General features: G+C 48.5%; 2 protein-coding genes across 2 annotated transcripts in view; one reads left to right on the forward strand and one right to left on the reverse strand.

The window, feature by feature from the left end:
- DDB1 (damage specific DNA binding protein 1) overlaps positions 1-10597 on the reverse strand; it is a 27139-nt gene extending 16542 nt beyond the window's left edge. Inside the window, exons 1-10 of the mRNA XM_011368592.2 lie at positions 10380-10597; positions 9043-9191; positions 7915-8031; positions 7333-7554; positions 5273-5387; positions 4246-4343; positions 2730-2888; positions 2063-2146; positions 1397-1513; positions 700-802 (exon numbers count right to left, since the gene is read on the reverse strand). Of these exons, the coding sequence (XP_011366894.1) occupies positions 700-802; positions 1397-1513; positions 2063-2146; positions 2730-2888; positions 4246-4343; positions 5273-5387; positions 7333-7554; positions 7915-8031; positions 9043-9191; positions 10380-10440 (1225 nt within the window). The 5' untranslated portion in view covers positions 10441-10597. The remainder of the gene's footprint in view (positions 1-699; positions 803-1396; positions 1514-2062; positions 2147-2729; positions 2889-4245; positions 4344-5272; positions 5388-7332; positions 7555-7914; positions 8032-9042; positions 9192-10379) is intronic.
- A 79-nt stretch (positions 10598-10676) lies between these two features.
- The window catches only part of TKFC (triokinase and FMN cyclase), a 12683-nt gene continuing 2757 nt past the window's right edge, over positions 10677-20602 (forward strand). Inside the window, exons 1-12 of the mRNA XM_011368593.2 lie at positions 10677-10787; positions 12162-12274; positions 14838-15027; positions 15989-16099; positions 16195-16376; positions 17796-17874; positions 18210-18299; positions 18932-18966; positions 19134-19218; positions 19315-19404; positions 19967-20083; positions 20418-20594. Of these exons, the coding sequence (XP_011366895.1) occupies positions 12272-12274; positions 14838-15027; positions 15989-16099; positions 16195-16376; positions 17796-17874; positions 18210-18299; positions 18932-18966; positions 19134-19218; positions 19315-19404; positions 19967-20083; positions 20418-20594 (1159 nt within the window). The 5' untranslated portion in view covers positions 10677-10787; positions 12162-12271. The remainder of the gene's footprint in view (positions 10788-12161; positions 12275-14837; positions 15028-15988; positions 16100-16194; positions 16377-17795; positions 17875-18209; positions 18300-18931; positions 18967-19133; positions 19219-19314; positions 19405-19966; positions 20084-20417; positions 20595-20602) is intronic.

A 20602-nucleotide genomic window follows, 5' to 3' on the forward strand; every position in this document is an offset into this window, starting at 1 on the left:
CACCTTAATAAATTCTGTCTATAGTGTTTCGGTTCACTCTCTTGGGTTTTGTAGTTACATTATCTCTTCCTTTCTAACTCAAAAATCTCTTTCTTTTCTATTCTCACCTTACTTTTTCGTATTCTGAATTACTTTATTTTAGATGTGCCTCCTATATAAAACTTTGAAATGATTTCATGATTCAATATGATTATCTTTTCCTTAAAACATATCTGTCAGATAGATACTCATACAGATGTTTGATATCAGTTCTGTTACATTATTTTACGTTATGCTGACTGTTTATACGCTGTGAAAGTCTTTCACTATAGTCTTTGATCTTTTGGATCACCATATTTTGCCTAGAATTTAAGATTTGTATTTTCGTTCTAGAAGTTATCTTTTATACTTATACCTTATATGATATCCTCCGTCCCCACTTTCTTTAGAGAGTCTATCAATTCCCTACAAACATTAATCTTTTCCTCCCTCATTCTTCTATTCCATTTTCCAATTTTAGTCAAGAGTATTCTTTTTAAGTTAATTTTTATACTTTTAAGTATGTTTAAGCTTCTATCACTTATTTGTTATCATGACTTTTACTCTTCATTTGATCTGCTTTCCTCTAGGTCCCACCCAAGTGCCTTCGCAATATGTAATAAGGCAAAAGGCCAAGGTCACTCAAGTAATACCAGCATCTTATGTCCACCAGAAGGCTACCTTTGATGCCTGGTAAGTCAATGCTGGCATGCTCGTGGATTCCAATTCCATTCCGGATGATCCGCAAAGAGCCTTCCTTGAAAGCCCCAGAGCATGTGACCAGCTGCAAGGAAAAAAAAGTTTCTAAATAAACCCCTCCAGAGCCTAGGCCATCATACTGATGCCTAGAAAATAAATTATCTATAACTAATCCAAGGACCTTTATCATAGAGCTAGGTTCGAGGATGCAGACTTAGCAGAGGTTGATCTCCAACATCTCTCAAATTTGCCAAGAAAACAGGATATCCTAGTACAAGCAGCAAAAAGCTCCTACAGCTTCTCTTAGCAAGCTGGCTTCCACCCATACAACCTAGACTACTAAAAGATCACAGGATCTGAGGTCAGACACAATCTGCCACTTAGTAGTTATGTGACCTCTGACAAGTTCCTTAATCTTTCTCAGCCCTAAGTTTCCTCACTTCTGAAATGGCCAAGAAACTCTAACAGGACGCTCGTGTGATTACGGATAATGAATATAAAATGCCTGGCAACCCAAGATAGGCGGTCAATAAATGGTAGTTATCCTTCCATCACTGGCATTAATGAGTGAAGCTTTTCAAAGTTATCTTCAGCACACACTCCCCATTCTAGACAGGCAAACCTACGACACAATTCGAGTGGGCACACCAACCATCCATTTCCAGGATGACCCCCTTACCTGTCCTTGCCCCTGCCTCTCCAGGTCCACCACGCACATGTCCACAATGGGTCCTAAATTAGTAAAGGTTTCCATGGCCACTACATAGGAGCCTTGTTCATTGCTGTCAACATTGAGCTAAAATGAAAAAATAAAGGTAGTCCTACAACACTCCTAACAGGCTCATCCCTAAAGAAATGGGTCTTCATCCAAAAGAAACTCTCAGTCCTACCAGATCTGCCCTTCTTGTGCTCCACTGGAGGAGTCTAAGTGAGGCTCATGGACTAAGGAACCTGGTTGTCCTACAGGTAACCCACAAACCAGCCAGGGATTTCTAACGAAGCAGTTTGGAAATTAACGTAAAATGTTTGGTGGGCATTTTTCTCCAGAGAAGGTCCAAAATTTTCATATTTAAGAGAATATCCAGTACATTAGACTATGACATTTTAAAGGGAAGAGATGTATCTTGTTCATAATTGTCCACAAAAGCCAGCACCCTGCCTGGCACACTTGCTGAATGAACTTTTAGGATAAAGATCTACTCAGGGCAGGAAGTTAAACCAAACAGGTAGAAAGCTGGGTAGTAGGGAGATAAATGAACCGAAGAACGTCTGAGAGGCACTAAACACAGGAGAAACCTGATGAAGCAGCAGTGAAAAAGACAGAAGGAGGAAAATGTCTTCTCACCTTCACAAGCTGGGAGTCACCAAGGCGCGACCCAACGAACACAACGCCGTTATCGAGGTATGTCAAGCATTCAGCAATAGAAGTCTAGGGGAAAGTCGACAGCATGAAAGAAATTAGAATGGACTCCGCGTGGGATCCAGACGCTGTCCTACCCATCTCTCAGACCTCTGCTGAGAAAACAACCAACTACAGCCGTGATTCCCAAAACAATCCTCTAATTCAAATCCCAGGTCACGCTAAGCAAATGTTCCTAAATCTCTGAAGTTTTTATCACATCCCTACGGTCAGAAAGACTGGTAATTTATTGTGCAGGTGCCTGCTCCAAATGATCATTTTAATCCCAACAACTTTGGTCTTCTCAAAATAACTAGAAACCTCTAAAATTCACTGCATAATTCTTTAACTTTTTTGGGAATCTTCTCCCAGAACTATCAGCATTAATCTTTAATTCTAGCTTGTACCTTTTATTTCCCTTTCTTTTTTATGCTTGAGGTAGTGCCTGGCTGCCTGTGAGATTCTCCAACCTCTAATTCATTCAAAAACCAACGTCCACAGCAGGAGTGGCCAGGTGTTGCTAAGCAACATAATTCCCGGTCGCAGTGTGGGATCGCACATCTCGGGTCACTAGGCCCCTAGGAGGACACAGCAGAGCAGGTACGAGCCCCACCTCTCCAAGGAGCTCCACGCGGAGGTCCTTGAGGGTGACGGTGCCATCCATCTGTTCCTCCTTCTCCAAAAGCAGCATGAACAGCCGTCCTTCCATGTCTCCCAACAGATAGCGGGAACCATTTGGGTCCACACGATTGTGACACACAATCGTGCTTTGCTGCCAAGAAGGAAGACACAATCATTACAGATGAAACTTCTTCCACAACCAGAGAGCAAGCCATTCTCTTTACTAAAACCAACCATTTCACAATCAAGGAATCCACTCAGCTAACATTACGTTGGTGATTAAAAATCAAGACATTTTTATTTCGAAGAATTTTCTGAGGTACTCAATATACTTTAAATGTTTCTTCATATTATTCTACTGGAAAATAGAAATAAACGGAATAGAAACCAGTTATAAGTATTCACTGGACTATAAATGCTATCATAGATTTTGTTATTTATCCTCACTATCGCTAATTACCCCCTACCAATAATGCTACCATAGATTTTGCCATTTATCCTTAAGACTTAATTTTTATGACTTGAAATTTTAAGGTTTGAAATTTTTATGACTAACTTTTTAAAGTCTATATAATTCATTGCTATATTACTTTACATGACTTGAGCCCTGAACACATTCAATAGAATTTGCACAATTTTTCCCTTTTTAAAGTTGCCCCGGTAGATAAAAGGGTAACCCTTTTTTTTTGATGTATGCCATTTTTATCATGACTAGAATCACTTTTTGGACAGATCTGCACAGTATTTTTTCCCTTTTCACTCATTCCCCCACACTCCTCCCCTTTGGCAATCATCGACTTGTTCTCTGTATCTATGGATGTTTCTGTTTTATTCATTTTTTTTAAAGTCCTCATATAAATGAAATCATACAGTATTTATCTTTCTCTGACTTATTTCACTTAGCATAATCCTCTCTAGGTCCACAATGTGACAAATGGCAAGACTTCATTCTTTTTTATTGCTGAGTAACATTCCATTGTGTTATATATATATGTGTGTGTGTGTAATGTGTATATGTGTGTATACACACACCCTACACCCACATCTTCTTTATCTATTCGTCTATCAACTGACCTTGGAATATGGTTGTTTCTCTATCTTGGCTATTATAAATAATGCTGCAATGAATACAGGAGTGCATGTATCTTTCTGAATTAATGTTCTTGTTTACTTCAGATAAAATACCCAGAAGTGGGACTGCTGGGTTGTATGGCAGCTCAATTTTTAATTTTTTGAAGAATCGCCATACTGTTTTCCATAGTGGCTGCACCAAAGGGTCAACCTATTTTGATTATTATTTCTCTCTCTTAGTAAACAGGCAAGTCCTTTGTAGGCAAAACCAGACCAATCTTTCTTTGTATTCCCAAAGAGCAACACAATATCTTACACATTTAGTTAGAAATACAACAGAAATCTGTGAATCTCCATTTGACAAATGGGGAGAAAGAGAGGAGCAGGATAAGAACAAGAGAAAAGACAGAAGGAAAAAGTAAAAGAAAGCTGCTCACCTTGATGATAGGAGGTGCAATCGCCAGGTATTTGTCGCCATTGTGATAGGTGATTGATTCCTGCCCAATGATGATGGCCCCTCCAAAAGGCTCTGGGACTGCACAAGAAAGGGCAGCATTAGAATGCTCTGCACTTTGGCCCCGCCTCACCCTGAGACAGCAAGGGCCCTGATCCAGTTATCTCAGGCAAATTTCAACAAGGTCACTGTTTTTAAAAAGACATCGAGAGCCCAGGGAACATGATAGCCTTTTTGCTGAGAGTCCTGTCTTAGAAACCTTAGGCTGGCACGATCTAATCCTGGTGATATTTTATTGCTGCTCTTGGTGTTTCTGAGCGCCTAGCGTACAGTCATCTTGGTGTTCTTCCATGTGCATCCTCCCCATTTTCTCTCCTAAGCTTCAAATCCTTCCTACTTAAAAGCTTTTACTCAGCTTAATTGTTCCTTAGCTTAATTTGCCCCACTATCAGGGCCATCATTTAGAAGAGACAATTTGCACTTAAGAGTTTTAAAATTTCTCTACTAGGTGAGACACACAACACAGCACTGGGGCAAGAGTATAGATAAGGTACAAAGAGGCCTGGAATGTAGCCCAGGCTTTGTCAAGGAGCATGAGCAAGTCCCTCGGGCCCTGTTTCCTCATCTATGAAATAAAGGAGTCAGACTGGATAAGCTTTATTGGTCCCTTTCAGTTTTTTAAATATTATGCCCAACAATAAAATAATGAGACTAATTTCCATATGCCACTCTGCAAATCAACCTCAGTGTTTTATAGTTAATCTCTCCATCCTAAATAAAGGAAAGCTATATTTTGGGGGTGGGTAAAAAACAAGAAAATCCCAAAGACAGAATGGAAAAAACAAAGGAAAGCACATTTAAAGGGAGGACACATAAGGGAGTGCGGAACAACAAACAGGCATAATAGCGCTTGAGCACTGAGATGAAGGGGCAGAGGTGAGGAAGGAACAAAAACAGGGAACCCGCCCAGACCTGGGGCAGAGGCAAACTTCCTCAGACCCCCAACCAACCTGCGATCACCATGGAAGCTTCGGCCTCTACATTTTCCTGTTTCCAGGGGCCCTTATTGAACTCCTTCTCCCGGAGAGACACCTCGTAGGTTTTTACGTGCCGCCCTTGAGGGTCCTAGGTGGGGAAAATGGATTAGTCCTTAGGGAAGGTGAACCTTGGGCTGGAGAGGGGGCCTGAAAGGGACACCACCACTACCCAGCATGTGATAATACTGTCCCCTGTCAGCCTTCACATCCATCCTTATCCATCAGCATGCTGACAGCCACCAGCTGAGCCTGTGACTGTTGGGATAGAGTGACATTGAGAACTACTGTTTCCAACACTTTAACCAACCAGGAAAGCTTTAAATATTAGAAAAATGAATTTGTCACTGTACTGACCACTATAAGATACAATGTAAATATGAACTTTTGTGTGACTATAAGATACAATGTAAATATGAACTTTTGTGTGAGTACGCACGTATACATGTGTAAGAAGTATATATATATATATGTTCAAGAACTTACAAAATAGCTAAAGAGAAAAAACAAACACAGTGAGTGCTAAATACATCTAAAGGAGTGATGGTTAGGAGAACACACATTTTATTGCTCCTCTAAAGTTAGATAAAACCTCCAGTCCTGCCACTGTCAACATCATCTCCCCCTCCTTTTTCTGAATCATGACTCACTTCGCCCTGGAGCTGTCAGTCACCTTTATGAGATAAAAGAGCAGGGCTGGGGAAAGGCTACATTCGGCCAGTGGAGGAGGGCCTCAACAAACGCCAGACAGGCGTCTAGGAAGTTATGAAAGGAATTCGACATGTGTTTCAGGGCTGGGACCACCCCTCAGTCGCTATTACAGTTCATGAAACACTTAGCATAACTACCTTTCACATGGTAAGTATGTCAAATTGAGTTTTTGGCAAAGAAAAAAAAACACAGGAAATAAAGTAATTTTTAGTTGATGAAGAGATTTTTTTCCCATCAACGACTGGGGTAAGACTCAACTTCACGAGAAGTTCAAACTGGGGTTTAGATTTAGGCCCCTTGAGACACACATACAGAAACAAAAGCTCCTTCGCACTGGCAGCCCTGAGGCTGGGAACAGACAGAATAACCAACATCAGAGTTTTACTAACCTGATATTTACAAAACTGAAGAATAAAGAGAAATTCTAAATTATTTCAGCTCTGATAGTTAATACACTGCAAAATAAAACAAATCTCCAAAATAGTTCTAACCTTATTCAACTGAACTCCAACCAGCCTCAGAACTATAATACATATGGTGACACTAGGAATCTACAAATATACAATAATATTTCCAATACTTAACAGAGATCCTGTCAAAGTGTGCTCATGTCCACACATAATACATGGACTTAGACTATGTTTCCTTCCGTCATTTATTCAACCACATGCTAATGAAATGACCTCATGCTATATGGCCCTTTGTTAAAAGGCTGAGATTTTACCAAGATACAGGCATGTCGGTCAGTCTAGTGCTCTGCCACCCTGCCCCCCTTCCTTAACGGATCTGGCCCAAGGAACAGCTGCCCACGATCAGCTCTGCTAAAGTTTTAGGCACAGACTAAAATAGAAGTCAAGAGCCAGCAAGTCACCAGAAAGTGAGTGCTGAATAAAATGCCAACCTCTTCTTAGAAGACATATATAAAGCCTCACCAAGACATTTTTCTCTTTGCTTATAAAGGCAATTTCTAGATCATTTCTCTACAGCTAAGTTTTAATAATCCCCTAGCATGCCACTAAGAGACTGAGATGAAGTATAACTGGGTCACCCTACGAAATCTCCAAGGCCCACAACCAGAGTGTAATCTCAGGATTAAAACCTGCTACAAGCCCCAGAGCTTCTTGCCACCACAGAAAGCACCTCTGCATTCAAGATACAACCAAAACCTGACCCATATTGATTCTATCATTCAAAACATTTCAGGACAAATACATTAAACACTTCTGCCTACTCTACTACAAAATCTAGGCATTTCAATTTTGCGAAAATGAACTCCTACTACACCAACTCACGCAGCTTCTCCCTCTCTCCTCCCGCTCCAGTACCTGATAGACAAAACAGATGGTAGGTGCTTGGCAGCCATATAGGAACTTGACGTCGATGACATGCAGCTCCTCCAGGCGAATGTTAAAGGCCTTGAGCTCTTTATTGTCCCGGTCTAGTGGAATAACTTTGAAAAGGCCATCATAGAGCCGCAGGCCAATCATCCGGCACTCAGGGTCAATGATGCCAATAATGCCAGTCTCTGAGGGGCGGCCAATCCGGTCCTGAGAAGTAAAACTGGGGTTAGGAAAGAACCTCAACACCCAGAGTAACAGAGGACACCAGCATCTCTTTCCCAGGATGGTTTTAGGAGTAGTAGTAAAACTAGTGGCATCTACTGATGCCAGGGAGCCTAAATGTCAGTGTATTCCTCTTTGCAAAATACTGAACCTCCGTGAATTATTTACCCTGTCCCTTGGACTCTGAGTAAACTACAGAAGTCCCTTCCTCATAAAAGCTCAAACCCTTAGTGTTTTCCTTGTTTCTCTGGTCATTTGAAGAGAGCTGCCCCCAGCACTTCAATTTTCTTCAACAAATCATGATGGCCCTAGAAAACCGTCATCAGCCTGGAGCAGACACCTCACCTGGACATTGCCATGGGCTCGCGTTATGATGTCAATGCTCTCGCCACTCTGCTTATACTCCAGGATGCACGCATTGTACTTAGCTGTCAGGATAAACAGTAGGTCCTTGCTCTCCCCCTGGAAACCAACATTATGCTATCAAAAGAGGATCTGTTCAAAACAGGAATACCTGGCCAGCCTTTAATCATCATTCTTTAAGCATGCTAAGTTCTTTAAGAACTTTCTTTTCTCTCTGAAGAGAAAACCCATCGTGAGTACGTCACACGTAAGTGCACACACACACTAAGGGTGTGTACAAAAGGCCAGAACTAAAGCTGATAAACATCTAGTCCTCTCCTCACGTTCATGATTCTCCACCTCTCCGCTCTACATATATTTCTTCACTTATTTCCAAATCAAACTAACCTCAATCATTTCATTCAAATTCTGAAAGATGAATGTAAATGACTCCTCTACTCCTCTCCAAGTATTTGGAGAAAGAGGGAAAAAATGTAAATAACAGTGGACGCTAAAACGGATCAACAAAGTTTTACTTACTATTAACACAGAACCCCAAAACGTGAGTATTTTGTTCAAAAGATTATAATTAAAATTTTGAACCCATTGCTTTCTTGTCAGATTCAGTTAAGATATAATGAAGCAATGTGGTGGCTAACTGAATGAAAACATTTATATTATAATAATGACGACGGTAATATGAGAGTAACTGTTAAAGTAACAGTGAATGCTTATGTTAGGCCCTGTGTTCTTAAATCATTTGATCTTCGCAATGACTCAGGGGATTGGATATTGGTATCCCCATTTTGCAGATAGGGAAATAAGACTCTGAAAGGTTCGGTGACATCCAAAGTTTGATTTAATAAAGAATGACGGCAAGACTGCCCTACTCTAGAGCGGACACTCTGAATGAAGCACCATAGTGACCCACGGTATGGTGATCCACATTTCAAACTTTTTCCCTAGTCAATCTCTCCCACTCCTAGGAAGCTTGTTCAAGAAGAACATAAATTAAAGTCTGCCATTCAAAAAGAGGAGTTTCTCTCTTAAGCTTTATTCCACCCACCCCAAGCAACAATATAAAACAATGTAAAACCATTTTTGTCACTGGGCCCAACCCAGAGCACTTACCTTGGGCCTGAAAAGCTCCATGACAGCAATCTTCCCATACATGCCCACCTCTTTAACGGGCCGAAGCCCCTCGGCAGTGACCACATAGATCTCTAATCTTGTGTTTTTGGCAATCAGCAGGTTCAAGTCTTCAGCTGAAGTAAAATGTCCTGAAAGAACAGATTCTCTAACTTTTAAAGCCAGAGCGGTATCTAAATAATGCTATCACTTCTACCTAATACCTCCAGAATTCTCATTTAATTCATATTATTTCTCCAGCTCCCTCCATTCACACCTTTCTCACCAAATTCAGCACCTCACAGCCTCACTTCATAAATTCACGAAAGCTACTTCTCAAATCAGACTAAGAAAACTAGGCTGGGCCTAAGAGCAGCAAAAGTCCTTCCACGGACAATGACTGTGAAAACACTTCAGATGCCTCTGTACCCTCAAATTTTACTTTTCATATTGCACTGGCAGACTTATTCTCTCATCAAGGGATACTGGGAAAAGTGTGCAGCTCTATTCAGTCCTCATTTAAATTTTCACAAACTCCTTACCAAAAACACCAGGTCAAATGAAGAAAACTCTCAAAGCTTTATGTGAAAACATTGTTTTGTCCACACCTCTTCCCAGCAATCTGCCAGTACCCTCCTCCACACTCTTCCACACTTCCAACTCTTCAAACAACAGTTTTGTTTCGGAATCATAATTGGTATTTGCGCACACACACAAGTTTGAGGTCTTCATACTTTGCCGAAAACCTGGTTCAAGACGATTACTCCCAGATTCTGGACATCCGTGTCCTTAACAATTCTTGCCTAGTCAACAAGGCAAACCCAGCACTGGGTTGGGCCATCCAAACCCTCTTTTCCAGCAGCTCCCTCCAGTAAACAACAGCCCCAAGGCAAGGAGAACTCCCGCCTTGGGTGAGCGCGGACATGCCTCACATCCCTCCACCTCCTGCACCCCGCCCCGACCCCCCAGCTCTCCCACAAGAAAATTCTAACCCATAAGTCGCTATCACCACCGCCCCGTCCGCTGACCACACGAGGCCAGTCTCGGGGCCCCAACAACACCGCACAAACAACTCGCACTTCGCTCTCCGTCCCACTGGGCCCGTCCCTGTCCTCGAGGTCAAGTGACCTCCCGGGACGAAAGGGGACCCTCGAACGCAGCTTCCCTCTCCCTCCAAAAGGCGCGTGTGGAGACAGGTCCTCTGAAGTGGACTAGGGGTTCCTCGGCCGCCGGCAGCTTCCATTCCCCGCCGGCCGCCCCAGGAGCCGCGGGCCTCCCTAGGCCTCGGTTCCCCCCCAGCTCCCTCCCTCGCCGGGGTCTCCAGCCCTCAGCAGCCTCACCGGTCACACAGCCGTTCACGGCGGTGGGCTTCTGTGCCGTTACCACGTAGTTGTACGACATGTCGAGGCCTGAGCTGGCCCGTCGGGACTCGAGCGCAACGACAGAGAGATGGACACCAGCGAAGAGACAGGGTCCCCTACCCGCGCGGCGAACTCCACTGCCGCTGCCTCCGCCCCGCAGACACGTTGCAGCCCAGAGCGGCCAGGGCGCAGGGCATCACGGGACGGCCTCACCTGGCCTCTTGGAGGACTCAGGGCGCCCGAGGCGGCCAACCAAAAGAGGCCCCGCCCCGGAGGCCCCGCCCTTTCCCTTACCGCCAGAGTCCGGAGTACCCGGATGAGGGCCCCTGTTGTGGGTCTTTAAGAAGCGGTGTTGGCGGCAGAGGTGGCGGATGCGGGCGTGAGCGGGTGGGAAAATTGCGCCGACGCCCCCCCTGCCCTGGGAGCTGACCCGCCGACTTCGTCCCCAGTCCGCGCTCCTCGCCCTGTCCTAGGCCCCGTTATCTCCCATTTCCATCGCTTCAGAGCCTTTGGGGCTTTTCATTCTTTTGGAACCTGAGGAACTGCAAAGGCCTAGAGAGGGGAGGAAGGTGACAGCAATTTGCGCTCGGACCAGTCTAGAACCAAGTTCCGTACCTTCCTCCCTTTAGTCCTTCTAGTTCTTCCAAACCTAGCTAGTACCCTCACCTGACCCTGGAATGATCTGTCACCCCACCGCACCTGGGGTGGGGGGTGGGGAGAACACCAGGAGGCTCAAGCTCACCTCTCTCTTAATAGTGAACTGTGTTTAATTATACAGACTTTGAAGGACCCCCTAGGCCACTTGCCCAGCATTATTAGTACCCCTGCTGCTGTACAAATTCTGACCTCAAACACAACCAGAATTTCCCCCAGTGAGAACCTTAACTCTGCAACTTCTAGGCGGACAACATCAGACTCTGCAAGGAGTAAGAGACCCGTGTGGCTTGGAGCACTTGTGGAATACCACAGAGGATGCAGCCCATTTGACAGATAAGGAAGTTGAGGTTGAGGGGAATTGGTTTACCTAAGGATCCGCCTTCTTCCACAATAAGTCAGAGGCAGAGCCAAAGTCAGAGGCAGAGCCAGATGCAGAGCTGGTGTGGATTTTTCCCATTGCAGAAACATACAGTGAGCCCAAGACCCTGGATGACCCCAAGATACCTCTGAACCAAGTTGAACTGAGGGTTAGCCTACTGAGCGTTTACATGTGTGGTTTCCCACACCAGGGCCTGCCTGAGTTTAGAGACAGTGAATTATCAGTAGAACAGTCTGTAGAAAGACTAGATATGGGTTTAAGTCCTGGCTCTTAATAGTATGACCTTGGACAAGTCACTAGAGCTCTCTGAGTCAGTTTGCCAGAAGCAAAATTTGGTCAAAGGCTCAGTTGCCTCCCTCCTGGTTTGGTACCAACATCAACAAGAGCAAGTGTGTGAAGATCTTTGTAAACTTATTCACTGTATACAAGGCCCATGTGAGAGACGAAATTATTCTGTGGGTCATTTTGCCCCTTAGTGATGAGGTAGGTGCCGCTCCAGGGCATAAAGGCAGTGCTGTGCCCAACGTGGATAGATCTGTCTCTGGCAGCCAAGTACAGGCGTGAACCTTGATCAGCCCCACTCTCTTCATCCCCAGCCCACGTTTGGAGTTTAGACTTTGATCAAAGTCTGGAGCAGCTTGCTAATTATTAGGGCTCTGGAAGCGTGATTGTGCCAGTAGGGTACAAGTGCCTTCAGCAGCTCATTTTCTCTCCCCATCCTGCAGGCACTCCTGCTGTCTACACTGCACTGAGACCCAGGGAGCACCCACAGGATCATTCATCTAGCAGCTCAGTGCAAAGGTGTGAGCTCAGCCTGCTTCAGAGTCTCCCCACTATGGTGAGTCCCACGAGATCCCCGGGAAGTGGAAGGCCCCTGGGCTTGGTGCAGTGAGGGGGAGGGGGAGCCCTGGGCACACAGGATTCCTTACACTCTGACCAAGAGATACTGCTGTCTTTTGCGGTTCAGAAAGGTTAAGAGAGAGGATCCCTCTCTGGGCCTGATCCCTGCTTCCCTCTATTTCCCACCCAGGCCTGGGGCTGTAGCCTCTGAGTCTCTCCAGGGCCCATCTGCGCCCAGTCTGGGTCATGACTTTAGATTAGAACATTAACAGTTACCTACTCTGTAATACGCACTGTATCAGTCACAGAAGGGGCCATGGAGAAGGACCTTGTGTCTGTTCCCAAGGCAGGTGCATATGTAGGCCAGCTGGTTCCAGAGATGGGATCTATACTCTGGGAAGCTCAGCATTGCTGAGCATTGCTCCATGCCCACTCTAGAACTGATGCAAACCGAAACAGGCCTTGGACAGAACTAGGTTCAAATTTCAGCCTGCCAGCTTGTGACCTTTTACAGAAGACTCGATCTATCTGAGCTTCTTTCTCCTCATCCGCAATATGAGGCCGATGAAGGCCTGCCTCCAGGTGGCCGTGAGGCGTTTATCAGATGAGTCCTGGGCCTTGCACAGTGCCTAATCAACTTTCTTTCCTTTTCTACCCCATCAGACTACGGGAACCAGGGGTGGCACTGGTCCCAAGCCCTCCTCTGGCTCTGGTACAGGAATGGTTGTGAATTCCAGGCAGGACGGGCTGTCAGGGATGGTGAGGGAGCACCTTCTTGGAGGGTGGTGGCACTGGAGGCTGGGCTTGTTGTTGAGACCAACTTACAGCTCCATTGTATATTCCAGTCCCTGGTGGGTTCTGAGAGCTACAAGCCTGTTCGCTTCCTAGGGTAAGACCTGCCATTCAGCCTCCCTTCAGCCCCTGGGAGAAGCAGCATGATAAGGCCAAAATGGAGCCAGCTTTGGAGCCAGGCACACCTGGACACTAGCTGGCTGTGTGACCTCGGGGAAAGTCATTTAACTGTGCCTCAGTTTCCTCACCAAGCTAATAGGGTTGGTGGGAAGATTAACTGAGACATGCTCAAAAGCCTTTAGAAGCGGTCTGGCTCTTAGTCACTGCTCAGGGTTGGAGCCAATCTTATTATTCTGCTCTTTCCCTACTGACTTGTGCTGCTCTCCTCGTCCTAGAGCAGGACCCAGGAAAGGCCAAAGTTTTCACAATGGAACCTGCCGTCCACAGGCTTGAGGAAGGGAGTGTCAGGGAAGGAAGTGCACCTTGCTAAGACCCGAATCAGCTGCAGGCTGCCCCCCGGGCCAGCAGGTGGCACTGTGAGCCTGGCCCTCTGGGTCCCTTTGGGGCCTCAGTTTCATTCTTTGGGACAAAAGCAGGAGCTGCACCCAATTTGCAAACCTTCAGCTAGCTCCAGCTTTTTAGAGCCTGTTTGAAAAAGGAAGATGCTTCCTTTTATTCAGTTTTTACTGTATAACAGGCATATACTGTATAATCCCCATTTTGCAGAGGAAGACTTGTGGCTCAGAACAGTGAGTGTCTTCACACCCGATAGAGGCAGATGTGGGATTTGAGCCCTGGTGCCCACGCCCGCAGAACCCAAACCCTTAACAGCTCTAGCCCCCATGCCTCCCTCTTGTGCCAACTGTGGCAGCTCAGCACTCAGGCCAGCCTTTCCATGCCCTTCCCACCTGACGCTCTGGGTGGCCAGGGTCCTCCATCTGCTGGTGAGCTCCTGCCGCCTCTCCCTGATGGTCACTGGTATCTCAGGTCATTCTAACTTGCTTCCTGGCTAGGCCACCATACTATTTCACACCTCCAGACCTTGGCGTATGCTCTCCTTCTGCCTGGAACATGCTCCCTTTTCCGTCCCTGAGTGCCCCTCACTCCCTTTTACCTCCCTAAGTCCTACTCCCCCTTTGCAGACTCCTAAGATCTGCCAAAGGGGCCAAGGGCCCTACCGGGTGCCCTCCCCGTGTACATACTTCCCCTGTGAGGCACTCCCCTCAGCATGTGGAAATTCTGTGTTTCCATTGGAAGCAGGACCAGTGTTCTCTTATCCCTTTACACACAGTGCCTAGAACGAGGCCTGGCACGCCAAGAGGCGTGGGAAGTGTTGTTTTCCCCCATCCAAGGCCCAGTGGGAACAGCCTGTCCTGCCTTCTTGCCCTGGCACAGGAGCCTCAGCCGGGCTTCTCCTTTGACAGAAAAAAGGCATTGGGCCCTAATTTCATTAAATTTTTTTTGTACTCAGGATTCCAGTTCCCCCATTTTTTTTTTTTTGTTTGGAAACCATTCTTCAGGATAAATTTAAGCCATAGTTCAAAACACTTAATAGAGTAGGCAAAGGATAGAAAGGTACAAATTAAGAACTTACAGAAACATCCATCTGATAAAACAACACCCAATTCTGCGTGTCCTGGAGTTCTTGCTCCAGCTGCTGTCTGCCTGGAGTTCCTGAGTGGGTGTGGAAGAGGGGTCTTGGCCATAGCAATGTGGCAGGGTGGGGGCCAGATGACTCCCAGGACCTCCGCCTCTCTCCTCTCCCACAGACGTCCAAGAAGCTGATAAACTCGGTGGCAGGCTGCGCTGATGATGCCCTTGCTGGCCTGGTGGCCTGCAACCCCAACCTGCAGCTCCTGCAGGGCCACCGTGTGGCCCTCCGTTCTGACCTGGACAGCCTCAAGGGCCGAGTGGCATTGCTGTCGGGTGGTGGCTCCGGCCATGAGCCTGCCCACGCCGGTGAGTACCCTGGGCCAGAGGTACAGAGTGGGTGCTGGGCAGAGTGGACGGGGCCTCCAGAGAGATTGTCACTGCTACTAGGAGGCACGGGACAGAGCCCGGCCCAGAGTTAGGAACCAGATCCTAGTTCCCGCTCTCCTATACCTCAGACTATAATTTGAGTCCAGTCATGGTCTCTCTCTGGGCCTCAGTCTCTGTATCTTATAAAAGTAGGAGATTAGGCCAAATGATCTTCCAGACCCTTGCAGCTCTGAGAGTCAGTGATTCTGTGGATCCTCCTGGCCTTCCAGACCCGGCTGACCCATCCCCTCCTCCACGAAGCCTTCCTGATTCTTTCAGCCTAGAGGGACATCCTTTTTCTGGATTCCTACCCTGCGTTTTCACATACAACATGGACAACCCTGGATTGTTTCTTGTTCAGTTCCACGCATGTGAGCTCTCCTTGAGAGCTCCTGGGAGCAGGGACCAGGCTTTATATCCTCTATACCTTTGCTGTCTCCCTTTGGCAAATCCATCCACCCATTCAACAAACGTTAACGAGTACCCACTGTGTGCCTGGACTGTTCTGGGCACTAGAGATGCAACAGTGAACCAGACAGGCAAGGTGCCTGCCCTCCTAGAGCTTCTGTTCTCTGGGGAGACAGAGAGTAACCAGATAGACATATAAGTGAAAGAGATCATTCCAGATTATATAAATGAGTCTATGAAGACAAGAGCAGGGAAAGGAAGAGTAAGCCACAAGGCTGGGGTAGGTGACAGTTTCAGTTGTGGGGGTCAAGGAAGGCCTTTCCAAGAAGATAACTCCTGAGTGAGCATCTGTAGAGAGCAACCCGGGTGCTTTTCTTGCATTAAGCACACAGTAGGGCCCACCAAACCATGAAGCCCAGGAGCATGGAAAGGCCCAGGGACAGCAGACACGGGTCCCCACCCAGCATCTTCTCCCCACCCCTCCCCTCTCCAGGATTCATAGGGAAGGGGATGCTGACAGGGGTCATTGCGGGAGCTGTGTTCACCTCCCCAGCCGTGGGCAGCATCCTGGCGGCCATCAGGGCAGTGGCCCAAGCAGGCACAGGTAAGCCTGGCATGCAGGAGGGGCTGCTGCCAGGAGGGCAGGCTGGGGGGTGGTGAGGGCAAGCACTGATGGGGCCCTGCCGGCTGCTCCTGCAGTGGGGACCCTCCTCATCGTGAAGAACTACACTGGGGATCGCCTCAACTTTGGCCTGGCCCGGGAGCAGGCCCGGGCTGCGGGCATCCCTGTGGAGATGGTGGTCATTGGGGATGACAGCGCCTTCACCGTCCTGAAGAAGGCAGGCAGGCGGGGACTGTGTGGCACAGTGCTCATACACAAGGTAAGGTGTCCCCACCTGAACACAGGCTGGCCAGCCCCTCCCAGTCTGCTGTCTCCTGGAAGCACCTGGTACCTGGACCTTTCCAGCCATCCCACCCCGCAGGAAGCCACTCCTCCTCCAGTGCTTCCTGAACCAGGAAGGCCCCACATCCCCTCTACTACCTAAACCCAGCATATAGGCATTCTCCCAGGCCCTTGGCTTCCCATGCCCCACACCCAGCATCGCCCTGTCCTGGTGACCCTATTCCCAGGTGCCTCTACAACACACATCCTCCTCGGAGCCCCGCCCTTTCTGTCCCAGCCTCGGTTCAGCACTCATCCGCTCGTGCCCAGGTGCCAGTAGCCACCTTCTCACTGGGCTCCCCTGCCTGCTTCCTGCTTGCGCATCCAGTCTGTTCCCACACTACCCCGGAGGTGTTTTTTTGAAGATGTGCGTCTGACCAGGCTGCTCGCTTGCCAAAAGGCTTCTAGGGTCTTTGAGTCAGTCAGCCCAGGCTTCTTGGTCAGGCCCCACCATACTGTAGCCCCTCCTCCCCGACTTTCCAAGTTCACCTTCCATCATCCCTACCATCCTCTTATGCCCCATTAACCCCCACCCCCTGTACCACCTCTGGGGCTTTCCTGGTGCTGTATCTACAGCCTCGAAAGTCCTTTCCCCGTCCAGCCTGCGCTGGCTTGGCTAACTCCTACTGTCCCATCAAATTCCGGTTCTGATGTCTCCCCATCTGGGAAGACACCCCTGTCGCTACACTGAGCTGGTTAGTAGCTTCTCCTCGCCTGCCAAAAGGCCTCTAGGGTCTTCGTGTCAGTCAGCCCAGGCTGGTTAGTAGCTTCTCCTCAGCACTTGTGTTGCATCCTATGGCGAACTTTACCATCACATTCAGCACTTCCCATTAAATGTTCGATTAGTGTATGTCTGCTTCCCCGGTCCCCCCACCCCTGAGGCTGAGAGTTCCTTCAAAGAAGGGACTGTCACTTAGTCACTTACTTTGTCATTTCAGCACATACTAGATCCTTGCCAAAAAGTGGGTGGGTGGATTGGTGGCCGGGTAGGGGGGGGGGGGGGAGGGGGGTAAAAGGAGCCACGGTGTGAATGCCCTGGAGAAAGAACTTGAGACCAGGAATTAGAAGACTAGCCACCAACTGGCTGTGTGACATTGGACAAGTCATCTCTCCTCTTTGGGTCTATTTCTCTATTTGTAAAGCCCCTTTTGGCTCCAACGGACTGGGATTCTTGAAAATTCCTGGTAAGTGCATCATGAATGCAAGGGTACACTCCTCTGCCCTAAATGCGATGGGCCAGGTTGATGTGGCAGTACTCAGATGTGCCCAGCTAGAAAGTCAGCCCCACCCTGTCTTCTACCCCCAAGTGCTACAGTGACTCCTTCCCCTATGGGGGCTTATTTCTGTGTGGGTGCAGGTGGCAGGTGCCCTGGCCGAGGCAGGAGTGGGGCTGGAGGAGATCACAGAGCGAGTGAACATGGTTGCCAAGGCCATGGGTGAGTGCCAACCCAGGGATTGGGGAGGGGAAGAGAGGAGGCTGAGGCTTACCTTGGGACTAGGAGCATGTTCCCACCAGCTCCATAGGAAGTCTCGCCAGGGTGTTCCCCAGGGGCTGAGGGAAGGTCTCCCTGGGGGAGTTTCTGTGGACTGGTAGCCTTGGGTCCCAGAGCTGGGTTTCTCTTTATGTGAGATGAAAAGTCTGGCATCCCATCTCAGTGAAGAGGCTGCCCTTGGGCAGGGCTTCCAACTACTGCTGCCCTGGCTAACGCCTGCTGCCCTGGCCAATGCCAGGAGCAGAGCAGTCATCTCGTTCATGCCTCGTTTCTCCTAGGAACCCTGGGAGTGAGCTTGTCCTCCTGCAGTGTCCCTGGTTCCAGACCCACCTTTGAACTTGCAGCTGATGAGGTAGAGCTCGGCCTGGGTAAGCTTGTGGCCACCCTGTCCCAGCCATGCCAGCTCGCTGGGCTCTACCCACATCTTATGCTCTGGGAGCCATCTACCTGGTCCTCTCAGCTTACCTGGAGCCATCACATGGGTGGTCTTGGTATTTTGAAATGGTTATTTGAGGCTCTTCTGGCCCAACCTGCCTGATTTCTACCTGCTTTGCCATCCACACCTAGGGCTCCAACCACGTGGGTATTCCATGCACTGTCCACCTCCCTGCCTGTGCTAACACCATTTTGGGTCTTCTGCCAAAATGCAGCCCTTCTTCCAAGGTCCATTCAGAGTTCCATCCTGGCTACAAACCCTTCCCTCTCCCTCCCATTTCCAAAGCGATGGGCAGCGACCTCATGTGGCCTCGTGGTGACTGCCTCTAGTTAAAGCTTCTTACCTAGTTAAAAGTTAAGTAAGTTCCTGGCTCTCTCCACCACCAAGCCATAGCTCCTGGAGAGCAGAGACTGTGTATTTTTCATTATTCTGCCCATGTCCAACCCCACACCCAGTGTACACAGCACCTAGCCTAATGCTGAGCACTTAGCAAACCCCTGATAAAAACATGATGAGCAAGTCTCCAGGCCTGAGCAGGTCAGCAGTGACCATGTCTGTCCACAGGGATCCACGGGGAAGCTGGTGTCCACCGGATAAAGGTAGGTGGACTCCCTGGCCCAGAGTGGGTGGATGGATGCTGGATGGATGGATGGATGGATGGATGGATGGATGGATGGATGGATAGATAGATGGATGGGTGAGTGGATGGGAAGGTGGATGATGGCCAAGGCCTCAGACACAGTTTACTTCTGGCTCCCTCTGGCAGATTGCAACCGCCGACAAGATTGTGACACTCATGCTCGACCACATGACCAACTCTTCCAATGTGTCCCATGTGCCTGTGAAGGCTGGTAAGGGGCTATCATGCCTTCTGTCTCTCCACCCTCCTTCCCCCGCTAGGTAGGGGGGCCCAGAGAGCCTCACCAGGGTGTCATGCCTGCCTATAGGCTCCTCCGTGGTGCTGATGGTCAACAACCTGGGCGGCCTGTCATTCTTGGAACTGGGCATCATCGCCGACGCTGCTGTTCGCTCTCTGGGTGAGCCTTGCATTGGAAGGGGACCTCCCAACCCTCAGAGCTTCTTCCCTCCAGCCCTTTGAAGCTGGGCATAAGAAAAGCAGCTGAGGTGGGGTCTTGTGATGGTCCAGAGCATGGACTGTGCAGTTGGATAAAGCCCTGAGTCAGGTCTTCACTCTGCCACCTAATTGCTGCAAGCCTTGAGCCTGGTCCTTGTGTATAGAATACACAAGGGAATAAAAACATTAGTACCTGCCTCCAGGTTGTCGTGGATTAAATAAGATTAAACATACCAAACGCACTTATCACAGTGTCTGGCACCTGTAAGAGCTCAGTAAATGAGACCTGTAATTACCCATCTGCCTCTACAGAAGGGACATCTCCAGGGGACATGGTAATTTAGGGCTTTATGAAGAAACGCCCTGAGCAGATCTGGCCATCTCCCTACTGACCTCAGGGCCCCAGCTTCCCAAGTCCTTGTTTTTCTCTTATTCCATTTATTCCTCTGATGCTCCAGGCTTGGGAGTGGGAAGCATTACCCTTCCCACTTTCCCTTATAGATGTCCATGTTTTGGAATTGCAGAGGGCCGCGGGGTAAAGATTGCCCGTTCCCTCGTGGGCACCTTCATGTCAGCCCTGGAGATGCCTGGCCTTTCTCTCACCCTGCTGCTGGTGGATGAGCCCCTCCTGAAACTCATAGGTGAGACCGGGGACCTGGGGCATCCGAGCCGGGGCTCCTTATAACTAGAAAGAGCCAGGGGGATTTGGAGAAACCCTATCAGGGCTGACCATGACAGTTGGGCTCCCGTGGAAAGGCTTTTTCTGACTTCTCGAGCCTTTTCCAGCCCTCACGTGACTGTGGAGGAGTTGGTATCAGGGTCTTCCCCAGGGACGCCACCCCCACCTCCCCTTGTATATAGTAGATACTCAGTACTTGCTTTTTGAGATGGAGCCAGGCCACCAGGTGGGGAATCCGGGTCCCACTTGATCTCTGGCCAACGGACCCGTGTATAAGAGAATCATCCTGTCCCTAGATGCTGAAACCACCGCATCAGCCTGGCCTAACACTCCCAAGGTCTCTGTGACTGGGCGGAAGCGGAGCCGGGCAGCCCCCACTGAGCCCCTGGAGGCCCGTGATTCCACCGCTGCAGGAGGTACCAAACCCCACTGTTGGCGCAGGTGGCCCAGGGTGTTGGCCCGAGCCCTGGAGGGTGCAGGG

This window comes from Pteropus vampyrus, unplaced genomic scaffold (assembly GCF_000151845.1).
Source record: "Pteropus vampyrus isolate Shadow unplaced genomic scaffold, Pvam_2.0 Scaffold144, whole genome shotgun sequence".
Lineage (NCBI taxonomy): Eukaryota > Metazoa > Chordata > Mammalia > Chiroptera > Pteropodidae > Pteropus > Pteropus vampyrus.